This window comes from Piliocolobus tephrosceles, chromosome 9 (genome assembly GCF_002776525.5).
Source record: "Piliocolobus tephrosceles isolate RC106 chromosome 9, ASM277652v3, whole genome shotgun sequence".
NCBI classification, from domain to species: domain Eukaryota; kingdom Metazoa; phylum Chordata; class Mammalia; order Primates; family Cercopithecidae; genus Piliocolobus; species Piliocolobus tephrosceles.
This window is the reverse complement of record NC_045442.1, coordinates 67,071,682-67,094,760: the sequence shown is the minus strand read 5'-3', so window position 1 is coordinate 67,094,760 and position 23,079 is coordinate 67,071,682. Positions and strand designations below refer to the sequence as shown.

The following is a 23,079-nucleotide window of genomic DNA, read 5'->3' as shown; positions in this document are numbered from 1 at the left end:
TCTACCAGCATGGGAACTCTACTACCAACCCTCACACTCCTCTACCCTCCACCTCAAATCAGCTCAAGGCTTCAGGGAGCTTTTTAAACAAGGGCCACTACACTAGCATGCTCTAGTTACACACAGTCAGCGGATACAGAAATTCTCCTAGCCAATTTGAGATAAAGGTAATAGTTTCATTTTCACTACTGCTTGTCACCTCTACCACTATACCCCATCACCTGAACCAGCTGATCTGGTAACGGCAAAGAGAGAGTTTAAAACAAGCCTCTGATGAGAATTCTATAGTTAATTTTACACTTTGGGGGGAAGCTACCAATTTATTTTACCAATAATAGTCAAAATAATCAGCTGCTAACACTTGATCTCCTCCTTAGCTCACCTTATGGGTGTCAGCTGAAATGCTGGTTACACCTTTCACCCGGAAATCAAATGGGTGCTCCAGTGGGTATCCTGCTTTCTCCATAAAGACGATGAGGAAGCCTCCCAGACAAGCGTCAACATGAAGGGGTATTTTGTATTTGACAGCCAGCTTGTTCCAAAAAACAAAGAACATAAGAGAATTTCCTTTATAGCCCTATGATAAAAACTGCAAGACATGGGTGGAAAGATGGGCTATAAACACAAGGCTGTTTTGTATTATGCCTCCCATGTTTTTAAAAAATGGCTATTTTTAACATTCCCAACAAAATTTATCTTTCAAATGTATTTTCCCTTCAAAATAATTCATCTGAAATATGGTATCTATTTTGTATTTAAATATGCATGACCTCAAACTCCCTGCAAAATCAAGCAGGAAATGAGTAGAGCTCTGATTTAGGCTGCCTCTGGCACAAGGGAAAGGTCCTGTTCAGTCACTACAAGATGAGGCGCGAGGGAGAGGGAGGTGCTGAGGGGCAGCTTATGGAATATCACCCTTTGGTGGGCACATTCCTACATGCAGATTATTTCCAGATCTCAATCTAAAAGGCAATACTATTTCAGAATATCCAGTTTAAAAGGCCTCAGCCTTGTACTATCCTCCCCCACAGCAGAGACTAGCAACTTTTAGAGGCTTCGAACAGAGCTGCAGGGCTTCCCCTAGGGCTGATGAGAGCCACTCATCACTACTGTGGTCGAACATGAAAATAAAAATCACTTCTATTTGCCAAGTACTGCCCCATTAGGCTTTGTTTTAAAATATCCATTTGCCTGCCATAGCAGCCCATTTCTCTCATATACCTTGGCCACTTCAGGGACAGGATCTATCACACCATGAGGAAACTGTGGGGTAGAACAGACGAGCATGGCAGTGTTCCTGGAGATGGCTCTTCTCATTGCCTAGGGATTTAAAGTTTAAAGGAAAATGAGAATCTATGTCACAATTACTCTTCTCTTCTGCTGCCAAGAGCAATGTGGGCTGCCAGCTTAGAGTTCCAGTTCCACTAGTACCCCCTCCTTCACCACTCCAACTGGGAGAAGACTGCATCCCACCATGGTGACAGGACACAGGCGAGTCTGGGTAAGTCCATGTGGAGAATAGTCTGAGCACAAAATAAGAAAAGAATCGCTGTGGGGGCGAAAACAATATTGAGCTAAGAGGCCAAAGAGCCAAATGTGAACCCCAGTCCACAACCTATCAGCAGTGAAACCCTCAGTACACTACTTCAGTCTGTTAGTCTGTTATCTGTGAACTACAAAAATGTAACAGCTTCATCAACCTCTCTGGAATGTCATAAAGCTCAAATGGGATTCTGACAGAACACTGAAACTAGAAAATTCCTCTACACAAATGTGAGACATAAAAATAATCACTATTATAATGACAATGGTATTAGTTCAAGCCAATCTAAACCACAGTGAAAGTCTTTTTTTTTTTTTCTTTTCTGAGACAGGGTCTCACTCTGTCACCCAAGCTTGAGTGCAGTGGTGTGAACACAGCTCACTGCAGCCTCAAACCCCTGGGGCTCAAGTGATCCTCCCACCCCAGCCTCCCAAGCAGCTGGGACTACAGGTGCACACCACCACATCCAGCTACTTTTTAAAATTTTGTGTAGAGATGGGGTCTCACTATGTTGCTCAGACTGGTCACGAACTCCTGGGCTCAAGGGTTCAAGTAATCCTCCCTCCTCAGCTTCCCAAAGTACTGGGATTACAGATGTGAGCCACCATGCCCAGGCCATGGTAAGAGTCTTAAGGGAATTGAGTCCACGTTCATTTTAAAAAAAGAGAAAAGAAAGGAAAAGTGATGGTGCTGACAGCAAAACCTGTGTCTCTTAAGTCCCAAGTTAGTGACTAGATCACCTCCCTTTCAGAATTCATGAACCTATGAAAAGACTGAGGCCAGGAGCGGTGGCTCACGTCTGTAATTCCAGCACTTTGGGAGGCCGAGACAGGCGGATCACGAGGTCAGGAGATCGAGACCATCCTGGCTAACACGGTGAAACCCTGTCTCTACTAAAAATACAAAAAAAGAAAATTAGCTGGGCGTGGTGGCGGGCGCCTGTAGTCCCAGCTACACAGGAAGCTGAGGCAGGAGAATGGTGTGAACCCGGGAGGCGGAGCTTGCAGTGAGCCAAGATCGCGCCACTGCACTCCAGCCTGGGCGACAGAGCGAGACTCCGTCTCAACGAAAAAAAAAAAAAAGAAGAAAAAGAAAAGACTGAAGCTACAGTCAGTCACCACTATCAGTGGTTTTTCATATTCTAGCTGCCACAATCAAAGGCAGTCAGACCTGTCTGAGTGTGACTGTAAACGGCTACTCAACAAGAGGACCTTTCTGCCATCAGAGCCCAGCACAGACAGTGGGCCCTCCAGAGGGACTCACCTGCACATCCACCTCCATCATCTTTGTCAATGGGACCCGCACAATCTTCATCCCAAAATAACTGGCTGCTTTGTTAAATGCAGCATGGGCACTTTGGGGAGCCACACTAGATGACAGGGAAGAGAATAATAATGAAATTCAGGCCAAAATAATAGAAAACATCATTAGCAGCTAATCTAAATTACCAGGAGTAAATTCTGATTATTTTCCCCCAAATAAAAAGTGTTCATACTGCTTTCTTTTGAAGCACACCCAAAAAGAGGCCCACTGATTTTCTGCAGAAACTTCCCTCCTATTTAGGAAATCATTCTGGCAATAGGAAGAGGGCTCAGAAGTGATCCCACAGTGAGGGATCCAAAGCATAAAGCAAGGCTGGCAGGCAGAAAGCTGGGGGACAGAGACTTTGGGTGAGAGCAACACAAGGCAGAGCTGGCTAACAGTTGCCTACCAAAGACAGGCACCTCAGTGAGAATGAGAAGAAGGCTTCCCGGCACAATGCATGTTCAAGCAGAAATGTGAACACAGCGGCCAAGCATCAGCTCAGTGGCCCCTTCCAACTCTGAAAGACCACAAACCTGAAGAAACTAAAATCCCCATTTCTCCTACACATTTGAAAATAGTATTTCAAATAGTGTTGAAAGAGAAAACGAGGTCACGGGTATTTGCTTTAAGACTTTCCTCAACTAGGCCATTCATACAACAAATCTGTTCCCTTTAAGGAGAAAAATCTCTACTACTGAGGAAGTTGCAAGCACCAAAGATCAACGTATGAAGAAAGAATGGTAGCCTGGTTTATTCTCTTATGCTACATATGAACCACAGCATGAGACCATATGCAATAAATCCCCTTTGTCAGTGATACTTGCAGTAAAAATATTAAGATGTAGGATAAACATACTGTACAAGGGAACAGTCTAGGAAAAATAATGTAACCAAACATCAAATTTATGTCCAAAGAAGGCAATGTGAGTAAATCTCAAAAAGATATTTTTATTCTTCCTCCCAGAAAACAGCCCTCACACTAAAGTTTTCCCAGAGAGTACCCTGAGGCAGCCTATAATATTAAGTAACTTTCTAAGATAAGCAGAAGTAAAGTACCTAGAGAGCTTTCTTTAGGCTCCAAATAACTTGCAAATACCACAGGATTCAAAGATGTAGCCCTCAAACTCTCACTTTTGGAAAAAGGATCTTATTTTTGCTTGTAGTATATTACTATGTATGATCTGGGGGTGGGGCAGGATGGGAATTATCTTGAAAAATAACTGGCTGATCCATTTAGAATTTTACTGAATGTAAAAGGATAAGGGCAGAGGGGCTAGGACAGGGCGGAAGGGGTCCAGAATTACGAGAGGAAGAGAAGGAGCAGGAAAGTGGATTACCTGGTTTAGTTTCATAAAGCAGTACTCCAGACAGACAAATTCAGAAGGGGACAAAACAGCCACACATACATACATTTCTGGAGTTTTGATCCCCTTCTCGAAGGCCAGGTCCCGATATGCTTTGCAGGCCATCAGTATGCTTTCTGTTCCCCCAGAAGTCACCTATAATAAAGAAGAGATGCCATCTGTTGGGGGAGTCAGGGATGCCCCGATTCTTCATGCCCTGATCTTGACATAGAAACAGATAAGGTCTTGGATGCATGCTGCAAGGCAGACACTGCCATGTCTTCCAGAAGGAAAATCTGGCTTCATTGGCTAAGCCTAATTTTGGCTCAGGAGAAGAATGAAAGCTACTAAATAATGAGCAGAAACTCAGCACTGTCTAGACAAATGCACATTCGCCCAGATCCCACCCATTCACAATCCATTTATGTTTGTGTATTAATTTTTCAATTTTCAGATAAGATACAGCATTTTATGTCATTCAAAAATATCAGAATTTTAATTTAAATTTTCAATGCCTGCTAAAGAATGTGAAATTGTGATTACAATTCTAGTAAACTGTGCAATACACTAAGAAGAGACATTCAGACTTTCCAAAGTAAACTGCTGGTTTTGACAAGTTTGAAAGAGAAAAGCAGAAGTTTCTACTTGATGGAAGTTTGTTGCCTTGTTTGAAATAAAACAAAAATCCTAATCCTTTTTAAATGAAGTAAAATGTTTTCCTAATGTTTGGCCTAGCCCCTCTGATAAACACATTTCTTTACCAGAGTTCATACAAAAGACATAGGGGTCTTTTTATTCATCTTATTTTCCCCACTGGACTATATACATTTATGAAGGTAGGGACCAGTCTGTTCATGACAACATTCCTAGCACCTGACATAGTCGCTGACACCTAACAAACCCTCAATCCATTTTTTTTTTTTTCTCTTGAGACAGAGTCTCACTCTGTTGCCCAGGTTGGAGTGCCGGGGCATGATCTCAGCTCACGGCAGCCTTTGCCTCCTGGGTTCAAGCGATTCTCCTGCCATAGTTACCTGAGTAGCTCAGATTACAGGCGTCCACCACTATGCCCAGCTAATTTTTGTATTTTTAATAGAGACAGGGTTTCACCATGTTGGCCAGGCTGGTCTCAGGCTCCTGGCCTCAAGTGATCTGCCCACCTCAGCCTCCCAAAGAGCTGGGATTACAGGCATGAGCCACTGCACCTGGCCTCCACATTTCTTAGTGTCTGACTTGACTCTCAGTAAACCTTGACCAACACAGGCATGTCATAGCCATCTGGCTGTTTTTTTTAAAAAAATAATATATGAGAATGAATCATTCCAAAACAAACAAAAAGCCACAGTACTAAACTAGCTGGACAACTTCTTAGACTTACCATCTCTGAAGATTCATACAATCTTTGAAAGGTTTTTTCAATTTACAGGTGAGAAAACTGAGCCCTTGAGGAATTAACAGTGTTTCACTCAATGTCATACATTAGCATCTGTTGACAAGAAGTAAAACTTTCTACATTTTCATATTTAGTGTAGCTTAATACAAGATGGAATCAGATAAAGTAATCACTGAACTTTCCTAAGATAATATCCACATACAGGACAAAAATACCATTGGATACAAAATCCCTGTGGCCAGGAGTTATATGGAAGATGAACTGAGAAAAGTCATTTTTTGACTCAGGAAGTCTTTATGAAACATGTGACCATCACCACAAAATAATGCACCGAACTTGGGCATGGGACATTTGTTTGTAGATCACTACATTTCTATGTTGCAGAAGACAAAAGTACTTATAGCTGAAGTCAGCTCTGCACATCAGCATGTCCTGGGGGTTAGCATAAAACCTCAGAATGTCACAAGCGGAGCCAAGCCAGCTGTGAAGAAAGTCAGGGAGGGACCAGCAAAGTCCAAGTCTCCAGTGCGTCAATCTCTTCGTAAGGTCCAGTAATGACCTAAGCAATAATATTTCCAAATTCCTAGTCACCTGCTTCATGTGTCCTATTTTTAGTTCAATAACTAGTCAAAACATCATTATTTGTTATGCAAACACCAGTGTACTTTTGACTGTAAAAGTAGGAATACCTAAATTCAACTTTTTTGTTTGTTTATTTTGAGACGGGGTCTCACTCTTTCACCCATACTGGAGTGCCATGGCATGATCTCAGCTCACTGTAATCTCCACATCCCAGGCCCAGGAGATCCTCCCAACTCAGCCCCCTGGAGTAGCTGGGACTACAGGCACACGCCCCCAGGCCTGGCAGACTTTTGTATTTTTTGTAGAGACGGGGTTTCACCAAGTTGCCCAGGCTGGTCTCAAATTCCTGGGCTCAAGTAATTCAGTTGCCTCAGCCTCCCATGGTGCTAGGACTATAGGCATGAGTCACCATGCCTGGCCCTAGGTTCTACTTTTAATTTGTATTTCTGATTCTGTGTTTTAAAATGCTATTACTCTCCCACTTCTTTCTACCTCCTATACCCAAAGAAAAACAGGAATTTTCACTGTGAAGTAAGAAAATGGAGGCCTCAGTAACTATTTGTTATGTTATTCAACTTCTTTCAATATGTATAAACACTCTCACTTTAACATACGATACGTATTTCAGAAAACGAGAACATCATCTTCTTGGAAAATGTTCTTTCAGATGCTGTTTGGATCTGACGACATTAGCACAAGCCAAGAAGAGTGTTTCACACGGTAACCTAATTTCTTTTAGTATGTGAAGTTACCTCTATCATTGTAACTGAGACAAATAAAGTTAGGAAAGATAGTTTAAGGTTGAAGAACAAAGAATGAGGGAGCTTACAACTCTCAGCTAGGAACAGCCTAAAGACTGCCCAGCCATTTGGTCTTATCTTCTGGCTTCCCACCTCTGAACACTGAACTCTTTCTTCACTAAAAGCAGCTCATCCAGAGAGAAAAATAAGAAGCTAAGGGAGGAGTGGGGGAGACAGAGTGGGAGAGGGAAAAAGACAACACCAGTGCTGATTCGTTATTTTACAAAAGTCTAAATAGTAGAAGAGGCTGGGAATCAGACTCTATCCTTCTTCTGATCCCTCACACACGTGCTGAAGAAGATCATAATAATACAGATATGGTTTAATTGCAGCAATGCAAAAAACCCCTAGGCCTGGACTTCTGGAGTAAGATGGGAAGAAAAAAAAAAGGTGAGGGCAGGGAGAGAAAGAGAGTCAAAACCTACAGTAACAACAACCAAACAAGGAAAGAGAGATAATCTAATGCAATAAACTTCGAATATTGGCAATCAAAAACAAAAGAAACAGTGAAACAGCAGAGAGCAGAAGTAAAACACTAGTTTCTAATCAGCCCTTGAAACTACACTGCAAAGTCAGCAAAATCCTGAGAATTTTCCTTCATACCCCCAAATCTGCAGAGAGGCAAGCTGAGGGGGTTTCCTTATCTTCTTCCTCTTCTCATGAGTGAGTGGTAAACATGGCTGCTAGGGAGAAATGAGCAAAACGGGAGACAGAACATCAGGATTGGCTCTTTAGAGTGAAGACTTCAGTGAATTAAATAATCAAAGGGTATTATCTCTCCCAAATAAGAGAGTGAACTCTGATAGGTAACTGAAGAGAATCTCAGAACAGACCCAGATATTCTAATACAGATAGAACAAAGCTTTGGCTGAGCTTTGCCCCCAACCCAATGGTCTCAGACAAGAAGCACCCACAGTGCATAAGAAAAAACAATGTCTGGAGAATGCCACCCCAGGATGAGAGAAAATGGCAAGGCAACTATGCAAACATACTAAAAGGCAGGGGAAAAGGTAGTATGTAGCACGCAAAATAAAAACCCGACTCAGAAGGAAACAAGCTAAGGGACAGAAGGAAACCCCTTATAACTTTCTCACTATAGGAAAGTATCATAAGAACATGAATTTAAGAAAACAAAGAGTTCAAAACCTAGACCATGAAACAACAGAATGAGCTACAGACCTAAAAAAAAAACAAAGCCAGTAGCATCCATACAGAACTAACAAAGACATTAGGAACAGCAAGGAATAAAATAAACATTGCCGAGAATAAAAACGCTGACTTCAAGGAAAAGGTCTGAGATAAGTTTATTGAACGCAGATTAAAAAAGACAGATTGAAAGACCAATGCCACTCCACATGTGGAGAACTGTGTTCAATCTGGCCAGAAGCAACCAAAGTCATTCAGAGAACGACTACAATGACTGGAAGTCTGTGAAATCATATGAACAGCTGAGTAACCCAGAAAAATGTGGGGCAGAGAAGATTCAGGGACAAAGGGGCTTTCAAACATACAAAGGTCTATCACATGGAAAAAACAATTATGGAACTTCTATTTTGAGCAATATAGATTATATACCTTGAGCAACCCTCCTAACTGAAATAAAAAAATTAACAAAACATCAAAAAAAAAATTTAAAACCTATCATTAAGCTAACATAAAGAAACTTTTACTAAACCCCCAAACAAAGCAAAATCAAGAATCCTGCAAGATAAGTAAGTGGCAAAACTAGATTTCACCCTGAGGGTGGCACCAACCCCTACAGACTTCAAACTGCTACAATGACAGATGAGCAAGGGATGGACCAGAATATACATTAGAGACTGCCCAAGGTAAGGAGTCCAACAGGAGATGGCTGGAAAAAACCACACTCTCAAGTGTACAAGAAATCAATCCCACTACTACAAGAGGAAAGAAAAAGAAAAACTGTTTTTATCAACCCTGATGTTCAAGTAAAGAAAAATAGTAATCTTTCAAGAATGTGTACCAAGGAAGCCTTTATGTGAGTTTGAGGTCAGAATTCACACTACCTCTGTGGTACAAAATGACAAGCTAAGGATTTGACTTAATTTGGTTCCAGTGTGGTGGCAATCCCCAACAACTCACAAAAGTATGACAAATCTTCTCTGAAAGAAGAGAACTTCCAGACTTAACTTCAATCTAGGCCTCAAAGAATCCCTAGGTTCCCAGAAAAATAAGTGGCTCATAAAAAAATAAATAAATAAAATAAAATAAAATAAAATCACGAATATAAGGAAACAAAGAACCATGACTGAAGCCAGCAGAATGAGGTAACGCTCATGGATATTGGAATTATCGGACACACAATACAAGATATTTACGTGTAATATATTTAAGTAAACAAAAGTTAAGCCAAGGAAAGGGACTATAAAAAACAACCAAGCAGATTTAAGAAAAAAAAAAGACAGCCAAACGTGGTGGCTCACACCTGTAATCCCAGCACTTTGAGAAGCCAAGGCGGCAGATCGCTCAAGCTCGGGAGTTCAAGACCAGCCTCAGCAACATGGTGAAACCTCATCTCTATTAAAAATACAAAAATTAGCGAGTCATGGTGGTGCACGCCTGTAGTCCCAGCTACTCAAGGGGGCTGAGGTGGGAGGGTCGCTTGAGCCCAGGGAGGTCAAGGCTGCAGTGAGCTGAGATGGTACCACTGCACTCTGGCCTGGGCAACAGACTGAGACCCTGTCTCAAAAAACAATAATAATAAAATAAAAGGAGAACCACAAAACAGAATTCTTAAGAATGAAATTAGAGTAAATAAAATTTAAAAGCCCAATGGGCTTCTACTTACCATCAGGCTCTAGCAATTTTCAATTTACAGCCAATCTTTCATCTACCCCCAACCGCCCTAGCCATTGTTGCTATTGAGAATATCAGTTGTCCTAACAGTTATGCCTTTATAGGTAATCTGTTTTCTCTGGCTGTTCTCAAAAACCAATTAGACGCGTGTTAGCCTTCTCATTCTATCCTTTGCATCTCTTAGCCTCTCTTTCATACTTTCTATTTCTTTGTCTCTCTGGACTGCATTCTGGTTTTTTTTTTAATCTGTCTTTTTCCATAAATGTGACTTTGGAGCTATGTAATTATTCTACCTAGTTTTAAAATAAACCAGGTCTCCTTGGACAAATGGCTGACTGTAGGCCTGGAGCAGCAAATGGACAAAGTGAACCTGAACCTGGAATATTTTGTCAAAAAAAAAAAAAAAAGGAAAGAAAGAGAAAAAAGGTTTTCAAAGATTACTTGGGTCATGTAAATGGACCTTGGAGCCAATATGAAGATGCTCCCACTGGCCAAAGATGAATGAAGTAATTTGTGCATCAATCTGAATAACAGCTACAATGGATTGAGGCACACACACCATTCCACAATGTATCCATCTGTGTCCTGTGGATAGGCATTTGAATTATTTCCAGTTTTTAGCTACCATGAATAACACTGCTATGAATATTAACGTCCGTATATCCTGATATTTATGTGTACTAATTTTTCTAGAGTATGTCCTGAGTAGCAGAATTTCTGGGTCATAAGATACACATATCTTCAGATTTACCAGATAAGGCCAAACTGCTCTGTGGCTGTTTACTCTGTGGCCTCTTACATGTTCTTCAAGAGTCTAATGGTACAGGAGAACATACTGTAAGTACATTATTATCTTCCCTCTGAAAGCCACCCTGTTCACCTCAATACTCTAAGGGAAACTGCTGCTATATTATGGGTGGTTCTGTTTTTAACAGTTTCAGTATTTTGTTTTCAAAATGAATGCCAGGCATATCACCTTTATTACTACTGAATACTTGAACATGATGATTTTCATAGTGCCAACATATTACAAAAACAAAATAAAACAAAAACAATGCTTCCTGGAAAAAAAAACAAAAAGAAACTAAACTATCAGGTGTTCTTGTCTTCGAATGGGCCCTTCAATAATTCTATCTGCAATCTTTATAACGACTGTGAATACGATGAGTATCTGATAGGATTAGCACCTCTAAGACACCATTACAGCATATTGAATTAAATCTATCTATCCTACATAACCTGAGATTTCATTTTTTCTAAAGACAACAGATTTAAAGAGAAGTTTATCTATCACAGTTTAGAAAAACTAACAACCATCTACTTGAAAGAACAGGTAAAATAAAGAATCTTCATGTGTTTCTTTAAATATAATGATGTCCTCCTCCTTTCTTTATGCCTAATAGCAACTAAATGAGGTTCCGTTTACAGCAAATAATAAATTAAGCTTTGGCTCAGGTAAAACCAGAAGTATATTAAAAACACTGCTGGATGGTACAACAGAAGTGTACATAGATAAATGGGGGATGGCAGGTGTGCGGGTGAGGGATGAGGGAAGAAGCGGGTAGGGAGGGAAGGAGTGTAGAGAGCAGATACAGCAACATATTTACATTTAGGGAATCCAGGTGTTCTTTAAGCTATCCTAAAAACTGAATGTTGGTTCAAAGTTTTTCAAAATAAAAAGGTGAAGAGAAAAATATCTAGAAGAATATATACCAGAATGTTGACATTCTCTGGGTTACAAAATTACAAGTAACATTTAAAACTGCAGTTAATTAGGATCTTTCTACGATGATCAAATATTCCTTGTGTAGTAAAATGATCTTTCTACAATGATCAAATATTACTTGTGTAGTAAAATTTTTTAATATTTTTATTTATTAAAATATAATTAATATTTATTTAAAACTCTTCTATTTTAACCTAAAAAATAAGGGTATTGGATGCCCCTTGCATATACTTACACATCCACACGAATCTGGTCCCCCATTGAACAGGGAACAAGCTATCCTCACAATTTCTGCCTCTATCTTGCGTAGTCCTGGGAAGATATCTGGATGCAGGGGGTTACTCCATGCAAAATCTCCATAAGCCTGTAAAGAAATGCAAGCAGAGGTGAAATTAAAACTATTACACTATATAGGACAAAGAATCATGCACTAAACAACAGTTTCTAAGTATTAGGCACAACAACAGAAACTGGAAAAAAACGTAAGATATATTCCTCAACCTAAAGAAGATCAAAACACAGCAGAGGAGACAGACATGTAAATAAATAATTTTACAATGTGGTGAAGAAAGAAGTATAAATATGGTTAAAAGCGCAGACCATAACACTAAACTGACCCAGCAGGAAGCCTAAGCTTTGCCTATTATTTTCAGCTGTGTAGGTCACATAATCTAAGGTTGTTTCTTCATACGCAGAAGAAGTTATGGTAGCTATCTTCTAGCGTTCTAGCAATCATTAAATAACATAATGCATGTGAAGCACTTAGTAGAGTGTCTGGCACAAAGCAGCTGTTGTTATCGATTGCAATACCAGGTTTGTGTACAGAGTGCTAAGGGACCCTGAAGAGGGAACAACATTCTGAGTGGTCTAGAGGTGTCTGCTGAGTGGAACTTTGAGAGATGAGTAGGAATCATCATTTGGAACAAGACGAATGATGGAAGGGAAGGAAAACAACATGATAAGAGCACGACACATTTAGTAAAGAAAAAAGGCAGGATTAGTGTTTACGTGGGAAATAAAGAGAAGTAGTTAAGAAAAAATAAGTGGCAGCTGGCTCATGAAGAAACCTGTATTCTCTGCTGCATAAGAACCTGAGTTTCATCCAGTAGATAATGGGAAAGTACTTAAAGATTTTAAGCACAGAAGATCAGAGCATTACACCAACTTACGCAAAATCTGTCATATGTATTAAGAGACACTTCCATATTTTTAATAATTGAACACAAAGACCTTAGAGATCATCAGTACAACCCCAATTTTAAATGATGAAGTGGAGTTTCCAAAATAAAAATGACGGCTGAGTGCAATGGTTCACACCTGTAATCCCAACACTTTCAGAGGCTGAAGCAGGTGGATCACTTGAGGCTGGGAGTTCAAGACCAGCCTGGGCAACAGAGTGAGACCCCATCTCTACCAAAAATACATAAAAATTAGCTGGGTGTAATGATGCACGCCTGTAGTCCCAGCTACTCAGGAGGCTGAGGTGGGAGGATCACTTGAGCCAAAGAGGTCAAGGCTGAAGTGAGCCATGATCACACCACTCCACTCCAGCCTGTGTGACAGAGTGAGACTTTGTCTCTAAAAATAATAAAATAAAATAAAAATAAATGTGATGAGAAATGGAAGCAGCTAAGAATGAGAATGATTTGAAGTTACATAAGACCACTGCTCATCTCAGGTCACAGGATTTGAGAAAATTATGAAAGAGTTTCCCTATCCTATCTCTCCTTATCAAACAAAATCTGTCTCACTATAACAAATCTCATCTGACAGGACTATCTTCCCCAGTAGTCTGCCTTCTAGACAGGACATCTGCAAAGACTGAAAACATAAATAACATTTTACTATTTGACAGACTGAAGATGTCTTTGATAATATTATACATATTTGCCTATGTTTGTGTGAAGAGAAACTTTTATGGTTTTATTGTAACAATAAGCTTTCCTTAAGTAGTTTTTCTAATTACAAAAGGAAGGAGAAAAAAGGAGGTCATGTAAAGCGGCACAGACCTCATAGGTTTTCCTCAAGAACTGGACGCTCACCTTCACAAGGAGCTCGGTGAGCTTCTCCTCCCCACTGTACACTGTTCCAGAGGCTCTCCCCTCTTGCCAGATGGCGTCTGCAGAGAAAGGTAAGGTCATTAGGTCAATAAGCAGGAATCTCTGGGAAGACAGGTTCTCATAAAGAAGAAACAGAAAGAAACCCCTCTGGGTACAAAAGAAAACAATGTTGAGTGGAAACCCAACAGCATTCTTATAGCAAGTCAAGAAAAAAGTTCAATAAAGAGTTAGCACAATAAAATAAAGATGAAAAATCATTATTATCAGCAATGTGAAAAAGATATTAATAGCATTTAGGTACAATAAAGGCAGTCTGATAACAATGTTGTCCTCATCCTCAACTACCTTCTAACAGCAGGAACATTTGCCTTTGTCTATACTTATTTTTCGTTCTCTATATGGCTCTGGAGTGGCCTTTTTCTGCAATAGCTTCCTTCTTCTCTCCCTTCCTATCCAGTCCTAGGAATTTTGAGAACTGTTATGCACAGAGTTGGCAGAAGAAACCAAGATGAAAAGTGTGAAATTTCAGCACACTATCATCACAGATGAAACCAGCAAACAAACCACAATGAGGAATAAACCATGAGCACCCTGGTCTCAGACACCGGCTCCCTTAAGCCAAGCCTGGAAACCCACATAGAACTAGTTATTTGCTTCCAGCAGCACATGCTGTAGCATTCAAGATCAGGAACACAGTCAATACTGGGATAAACCTCCTTTATCCCAGTGTGGAAAGAAAAGTAAAGTTCCTGACTAGAATATAAGATCTGACTTTTCACTTTCCTCTCTCCCCGAGACAGTCTTCATTTTACCCACAAATCTGTTATGTGGGTGTCTCAGGTCCTTGTGCTACAATGCAGCTGTGCCCTATTGAAAGTGGGTAGTAAGAAAGCTATTACAGAAACACACCAACTAAAAACTGCATGGAGCCATGGGCTCTCCAAAGCAAAGATCTTCAGCTCTTGAGAACAGAAAACTAAGTGGTAAATATACAGACAAACTCATTTTCACAGCAATCTGCCAAGCTCTGGCTTGCTGCCTGTTTGACTTTCACTCTTTCCTTAGAGGACACTGCTCTGTACTATACACAGCTTCAGACCAGTGGTCACCAGCCTTTTGAAAATAAGACAACTGGTTTCATTTCCTGTTCTTTTACTCATGCTAGAGAATACAGCAATGGACAATGACTTAAACATTAAAGAGAAGGCAATATGGTGGTGGCGACCAGCTCTCATAATCATGGAAATCTTTAACACACAGGTTTTAGAGTGCTAACCCCTCCTGTATTCACCTACATCCTAGATTATATCAAATTTTGTACTATTCAATGTCAAGACCTCAACACATGTCACTTAGAAACTGTAAGAGTATTTGTCAAGGCCGGGTAGAGTGGCTCAAACCTATAATCCTAGCACCTTGGGAGGCCAAGGCAGGCAGATCACCTGAGTTCAGGAGTTCGAGACCAGCCTGGGCAACATGGTGAAACCTTATCTTTACTAAAAACAAAAAATTAGCTGGGTATGGTGCCGCATGCCTGTAATCCCAGCTACTTGGGAGGCTAAGGCACAAGAATTGCTTAAGCCTGGGAGGTGGAGGCTGCAGTGAGCTGAGATCGCACCACTACATTCCAGGCCGGGCAACACGGTGAGACTCTGTCTCAAAAAATAAAAAATAAGGGTATTTGTCAAAATGCAACATGGCTCCTGGATTGGCTCCTAGAATAGAAAAAAGAACATTAGTTTAAAACAAAACAAAGCAAAACAACAAAATAAAAACCCTGATGAAGTAGAAATAGAATTTGTAGTGTAGTTAATAACACTGTACCAATGTTAATTTTTTAGTTTTGATAAACGTACCATGGTTATAGAGGATGTTAACATCAGGAGAAGTTGGGTATAGGGAAATCTCTATCATCTTTGCTACTTTTCTGTAAATATATCAAACTAAAAAGCTTATTTTTAAAAAGTACTTGTAATATGATCTTAATCAGTAACAAACATGAATCCGTTTGAGTTAATAATAGCAATAATGGTTTTTACTGAACATTTACCATATGCCAGGCACTATAAAACATTTACACATGTATGATCTCATTTAATCCCCACAATCATCTTTTCAAGTAAGTACTGTACTACTATTACTATCCCCATTGTAGAGATACAGGAACTGTGACATACAGAAGTAACTCGCCAAAGGCATACGTTAAGTGGCAAACCAAGATATGAATCCAGGCTGGTTCCAGGGTTACACTCGTAAGCACCAAGCTATTTGGTGTATTTATCCATCCCATATGTGCTCATGCATATATGTGTATACACACAGACAAACACTATTAGCATTCTCAGAAACAGATAGATATACATATACAGATAGATGTAAACTATACAGACAACTCTACCTATAGCTACATGCAGAAAGATAGATACCATCTGTTTATCTTTGATGGTGGAATTATAGTGACTTATTTTCTTTTGTGCCTTTATGCAGATTTCACATTTTTACATGAATCTGTATTTCATTTGTATTATATATCTTATATTCTCTCTTCTTAAACACTAACATAATTGTTTTATTCATGCTTACAAAAGGAAATAAAGCCAAGTTCCACTGTCTCTGAGATTTGCTTGCTTTATGGATGACGGATGAATCTAAACATAATTTTAAAAATATGAAATTCAACCTGTGAAACACAGTAGGTCCTCCTAAACACGTAAGAACCAATGATGAGTTATTCTTAACCTATGTGAACAGTAAACAATGACAAAACAGTCACTTTAAGGAAGTAGAGAGCATGTCTATGCCAAGCATCATACCCATAGAGCTGTACTCCTTAAGTTTCTCCAAAACAGCAGATGAGCTCAGACCCTGGGAGGGCAAAGCTTTCACATACTCTTTGTCCACTTTCAGGAATGACATGTTCTTGCTAATATCATCCTTGGTCTTGTTCAACTTGTCTTGAATCTCCAAAGGTAAGAAAGACAAAGTTATCCCGATGAAAGCGTACAGCAGAGACAGCAGAATCATTATGACATTCAAGCAACTGCTCAGTGTTAGACACTGCACAAGTAACTAGACTAACAATTTTCTTAAAGATATATGGTGATATTCTGACTGGTCAGCTACTTTCTGGCATGTACAACAGCCTCTTAAAAATTTGAAAAGCGACGTTTCTCTCTAAAGGTCAAGAAGCACTCAGCCGGGTGCGGTGGCTCATACCTATTATCACAGCTGTTCAGGAAGCCGAGGTGGGCGGATCACTAGAGGTCAGGAGTTTGAGACCAGCCTGGCCAACATAGTGAAACCCCGTCTCCACTAAAAATACAAAAATTAGCCAGGCATGGTAGCAGGCATCAATAATCCCAGCTACTTGGGAAGCTGAGACATGATAATCACTTGAACCCAGGAGGTGGAGGTTGCAGTGAGCCAAGATCGCACCACTGTACTCCACCCAGCCTGAGCAACAGAGCAAGACTCTGTCTTAAAAAAAAAAAAAAAAAAAGCACCCAATTTCCCCATAACCCTTTTCTCTGCCACATTGACATCACTGCTGCTTCACTTGGTTGGCATTGCTAAAGTCAACACATCCTTGAGGGCAATATTTGGACTTTGATCCTGCCTTGGCAGCAGCTACAGTGTGTGTGTAAAAGAATCAAAGGTAGAAGTAGGAACAGTAGCCAGAAAACTGGCCATGCCACAGTAAAAGGGATTCTGGTCCTCGTGCAAGTGATAAGCTCCTTCAACAGACATGCACACGGCACACTAGGAATTTGGAGGCCCCATACAACACAAGCACAGGGCATTCTAAGAATTGCCAGGAACACTCCAATGTATCTCCTTACGCTGCTATCGACAGCTTGCACTGTCTGACCCCAAAATGTTAAGAGGAACTAAGGCCCTTTCTGCTAGGCAATTTATCAACTACGGTTCTCTTCTTTTCCATCCTCAAAGCCACAGCTTCTGAGCTGTTTTCTTTTATTCACTTACTCAACAAATATGTAGGCTAGGGATACATAGTGAACAAAACAAACTTAGGCAATGGATCACACAGGGGAAAAAAACCCTCCTGTCCTCATGACATTTATTTTCAGCAGAAGAGACAGAAAATAAGTCAGGTAACAAAAAGTGCTGAGGGAAAAAAACAGCAAAGAGGCAGAAGGGCAGGGGCTGCTGCTTATAGCAAAAGACTCTTGGGTAGTAGGTTTGGGGAGAGAAGCTACATGTCACGATTTGTTCATGTCACAGTGCTATTGTTTCAGCAACATATTTGTTATAGAACTCAAGAACTCGCTCCACACTAAGATTTTCTCATCTCTAGCCATGGATACTTAGAATACAAGAGGATCTTCTTAGATATGGCCCTCAATGAAACCACAGGGAAAGCCACTCCTTTCAGGCATGTCCGCAATAGTCTAACAGGCCCACATTGGCAGGGAGCAGAGGCTACACTCCTGAGCAATGCCCGGGCATGCTATGGACGTGAAGATTTTTTTTAAGTTGTAAATTTAAAAATTAATTCACATAAATGGTGACTCATGCAACAGAACAGGCTATGAAAGCTGAGCTTCCATGCATAGAGTATGCTATTGCCATAAAATAAAACACAAAAAGTGACAGAGAGGTATATTACAAAGCACAGCAAGGACTTCCTTACCCCCAATTCTTGCCTCAAAGCCTGTATTATGTTGCCCAATATAGTTTCTTCAAAGCATTTATTTCAAAATAAAATTCCACAATTTGTTTACTTCTTTACTTTCTGTCTTAACCTAAAATGTAAGTTCCATGGGAGTAAGGATTTGGTCTTGTTCACTACCATATCCCCAGCATCCAGAAAAGTACTTGAAACTGGGCAGGTGGCTCAATAAGCATGTGTGAAGTGAATAAATGACAGAGGCATACACACATGTACACACACACACACACACACACACATACACATACACACATGTAACTTTTTGTCTCTAAGCCTCAGAATCTGCTTCTGAAAAATGAAGAGTGATTAGATAGTCCTTAGCAAGCTAAGGATCTTCCAATTATGTTACTTTATAAATTTAAGAGTGGGTTCTGGAACCCTAGCATTTATTTGTCTCAAAGTCTGGAAACTGAAGAAGCGAGAATGAAAAAAAAAATCAGGAGATAAGGGGAAATCCTAATGTTCTTTGTGCTACAGTCCATCTTCTACAATACCTTCTCTGTCCCCATCCCTTATATTCCATAAGGACTAGATTTACTTTTAGGGATTAATATAATTTGGAGAGCAAACAGAAGCCTATGTGCTCACATTCCCCTTCACCACCTGTTATTGCTTCCACTCCCCTACAGGAAATGAACCTGAAGATACATATCTCTGTCTGAATGGATTTCAGCCAAAGGTTAAAGATAACTGGCAAACTTTAGGTCAGGGGTTGGCAAATGAACCCTGGTATAGCCAGGAAAGGGAACTGAAAGCCAAAAGTAAAAGAAAACTTGGAAGGCAGGTAAAGTTGGGAAAGACCAAAGGGGGGTTAGGGGAGGGCACGGGAGGAGATGAAGATTCCAAGGACTCATATGCCTTCCTTAGAGCTTGTCAAGTGGCCTGCCCTGTTTATCTTCATCTGTGACAACCTGTGGGAGGCGCAGAGGTGACTACCTTATCCTCAGCATGGGTGAGGGCAAAGGTGACATAACGAAGGGGACATACTACAATACAGATAATTGCAAAGAGCAAGAGACAGCGCTGTGCAACTTGGGATCAGCAAACTACAGCCAGGAACCAACTAAGGCCTACCTGAATTCGTAAAGAAAGTTTCATTGGAATACAGCCAGGCTCATTCCTGAACCTCTTGCTGCTGTCCGTCTGCAAGGGCAGAGGTGAGGAGTTGCAACAGAAATGATATGGCCTATAGAGCCCAAAATGTTTCATATCTAGCCCTTTACAGAAAACATTTGCCAACCCCTGACCTAAACCATGTGAGCACCCAACTCCTAGATAAATATCTAAAGTCAGCCAGCCACATATTGTTTCAAAGCACCTAACAATACAGTCAGATTTTCTCATTTCAAATTCTTACTTCCTTAACAGGCTTCTCATCTCTCTTTTGGCCAGTTACGCTGGAGAAAGGGTTAAGTCAGGGCTCTCAACCTTGGCCATTTTGACATTTCCAGCCAGATAATTCTGTTTGGGGGGCAGGGGGCTGTCCTGTACATTGTATGATATTTAGTGTTTAGCAGCATTTCTGGTCACCATCCATTACATGCCAAGAGCACCACTCCATCTAAGCTGTGACCATCAAAAATGTCTCCAAATGCTGCCAAGTGTCCCCTGGAGGTAAGGGACCAAATCACCCCTCCACTTTGAGAATATCAGGTTTAATAAATAGAAAGAAAGAGGCATGATTATCAGGAGGGGGAAAAAAATGACATACAGATTCTACTTACCTTACGGCCAATAATGGGCATCTTCCTGGTAAGCTTAAAACATTTCTTTTTAAACCTTGACCATAAACCTAAAAGAAACAAATGGTTCTCTTATTCAAATAAATTTCCATGGATATGACCTGCATATAGCAACCACTCAGTGTGTCTTCCATAACCTCACTTGCCTTCCAATTACAAAAAGTTTCTTTCCTTTAAAAAGTTAAAAAAAAAAAAACTTTTAAATTTATATTTGTGAATAAGTACTATATTTACGATTCAAAATTTTAAAAATACAAACGCATACACACACAGTAAAGCAGTGAAGCTTCCCTCTCTCAAACCTATCCCCCCGACCCTCATGCTACCTCCCAGTTTCTTTATGCATACATGTGCAACAGTAAAGCTATAATATTATTTGTCTCCCTTTTTTTGCACAAAAAGTAGCACACTCTAGCACTGTGGTAGACCTTGTTTTTCCACTTAGAAGTATTATCGTAAAGATCAGTACATCCTCATTCATTTTTATAGCTGCAGAGTATTCTATTATATGGATGTGCCAAAATTTATTTAACCTGCCCCTTAATTATGGATATATAGGTTGCTTTTAATATTTGCTATTACAAATCAGGCTGAAATAAATAACCTTGTAACATACACCACACTGCACACCTACAGGATAAACTCCCACAAGCAGAACTACTAGGTCAAATGACATATGTATTCCAGAATTCTTGACCTTCCTAAGGTTTCTAGATGTTCAACATTTCTCTTCCTTCCCCCAAGACTAATGGCCAGCCCCTGTTTTTAGCTTGTTTTTCTTGGATCTATGTCCAGCCTCTCATCCAACACAGATTGTAACATTTTCTGCAACACAGATTGTAACATTTTCTGGACCTACAAATGCCCTCAAAATTGTGGATGCTAGCCAGGCACCGTGGTTCACACCTCTAATCCCAGCACTGTGGGAGGCCGAGGTGGGAGGACTGCTTGAGCACAAGAGTGTGAGACCAGCCTGGGCAACACAGTGAGACCCCATCTCAACAAAAAGAAAAAAAGTTTGAAAAATCATAGATGCCAGAGTCCACTCTGTCAGGCAGTACACAGAACAAATAGGGAATGCTAATCCTGTCAATTATAATAATCATAAATACATGGCATCTAAATAGACTAATAGACCTTCTGATGCACTCACAATCAATGTATCTTGACTGACTGTGACAACAGCATTCTGAAGCTGGCACAGAAGGCATTATATACAATCCACAAGTGACATAAAAGGCAATGGAAGATCAAAGCATCAAAACTTGCTCAAGGCCACAGATAAAATCAGTGACGGAGCAAAGTTTTAACTGAGGTCTTGGTATTTTCAGTCCAGGATTCCCAGGACTCTACACTGCTTCAAATGTACCACAGGAATTTTCTGTCTGAGTCTATAAGAATGTAAGCCTGGCTTCTTTATCCAAGGTGTGAACTGAATATGAACTTCTACTGCATTCCTAGGAGTCTGGGAATTCCCACTTTCCTGGCCAGAAGGAGCTCCCTCTTCACTCAACAACCACGGGACGCATCTGTACCCCCTTTCTGTATCTACCACATCATGCCTTGTATCTCTGCTAGCTGTTTTTGCTTCAGCTGCATCCCTCTTTCTAACTCTTCCTAGAGTCTACATTCTGTAAACACCTGGGACAAAACCAGGTAACTAAGACACAGACTGAATAAGAAGACAAAGGGACTGAAACCACTTGTTTGTGGTTACTTTTTGTTTAAATTTTGGAGTATTTCCTTCTAGCCCTATGTTTACATGCTGTAATACATACCTGAGATCCTGTATAATGTAAAATAACTGTATCCTCCTCACGGATAGCACTTTCTACATTATTAACAATTCTTTCTAAACATATTTTTTAATGTTATAATAGTACATCAAATGACTATAATGTAATATTGGATATTTTAGCTTCTTGTTATTCAACTATTTCTAACTGTTAAAGCTGTACAGATTCAGAACTGCTTCCATATTTGATGAAGTAATTAATGAGGTAAAAAGAAGTCTAAAAATCAGCAAACTCGGCCAGCTGTCCAGAACTATAGTAATGTGACTAAGTGGAGGATAAAAGAACAAACTAATTTTGTGGAAGTTGTGAGAAAAAAGATGGTAAAGGATAAAAAGAACAGAATACAGCGTCAGAGATGAAGAAACTAAAAATAAAAAGATCCCATGGTCATGACCTAAAAGGATTATCTCAAAAGTCCCCAGAGGTACAGAAAGAAAAGTAATTAGAATTTTTTAGTGGGATTGAGAGTAAGGGGAAGAAGGAAGATTGAGAGATGGTCAAAAGGACAGAAAATTCCAGTTAGACGGAAGCAGTAAGTTCAAGAGATCATGGTGACATAGTAAATAAAAATGTGTTGTGTATGTAAAGATTGCTAAGAAAGTAGATTTTAAGTGTTCTCACCATTAAAAAAGGTACATGAGGCTGGGTGTGGTGGTTTACACCTGTAAATCCAGCACTTTGGGAGGCCAAGGCGGGTGGATCATGAGGTCAGGAATTCAAGACCAGCCTGACCAACATGGTGAAACCCTGTTTCTACTAAAAATACAAAAATTAGCCGGGGGTGGTGGCATGCACCTGTAATTCCAACTACTCGGGAGGCTGAAGCAGGTGAATTGCTTGAGGAGGCGGAGGCTGCAGTGAGCTGAGATTGCGTCACTGCACTCCAGCCTGCATGACCAGAGCAAAACTCTTGTCTCAAAAAAAAGTACGTGAGGTAATTATGTTAGTTTGATTGAGCCATTCCACAACTTACACATATTTGAAAACATCATGTTGTACACCATAAACATACAATTTTTATTTGTTAATTTAAAAAAAGAATTTAAAAAGTTTAAGATAACAAAATAGAAAACGCCAGTGTAAGGACAATGCATGGTTCTTAACAGTTTACAAATTCCACTTATGCAAAAGATGCCATTCAGTCCTCATATTACCCATGACAAGGTAAAGCAGCTATTATGATGTCCGTTTTATTGCAAGGAAATAGGCTGAGAGAGCTTAAGGGTGTCGCCCAAGGTGGCACAACAAGAAACCAAGAGTTTATCATTTCCTCCATGACATA

The 23,079-nt window shown here is 40.1% G+C and overlaps 1 protein-coding gene across 6 annotated transcripts in view; it reads right to left on the bottom strand.

Moving 5' to 3' along the window:
• The window catches only part of SGPL1 (sphingosine-1-phosphate lyase 1), a 79,833-nt gene that overhangs the window by 8,810 nt on the left and 47,944 nt on the right, over positions 1–23,079 (bottom strand). For all 6 annotated transcript variants that reach the window (XM_023205015.2, XM_023205013.2, XM_023205016.2 and 3 more), the window contains 8 exons: positions 19,984–20,051; positions 16,383–16,530; positions 13,552–13,628; positions 11,745–11,873; positions 4,259–4,347; positions 2,807–2,912; positions 1,222–1,320; positions 383–532 (listed from right to left, as the gene is read on the bottom strand). In XM_023205015.2, coding sequence (XP_023060783.1) covers positions 383–532; positions 1,222–1,320; positions 2,807–2,912; positions 4,259–4,347; positions 11,745–11,873; positions 13,552–13,628; positions 16,383–16,530; positions 19,984–20,051 — 866 coding nt within the window. The remainder of the gene's footprint in view (positions 1–382; positions 533–1,221; positions 1,321–2,806; positions 2,913–4,258; positions 4,348–11,744; positions 11,874–13,551; positions 13,629–16,382; positions 16,531–19,983; positions 20,052–23,079) is intronic.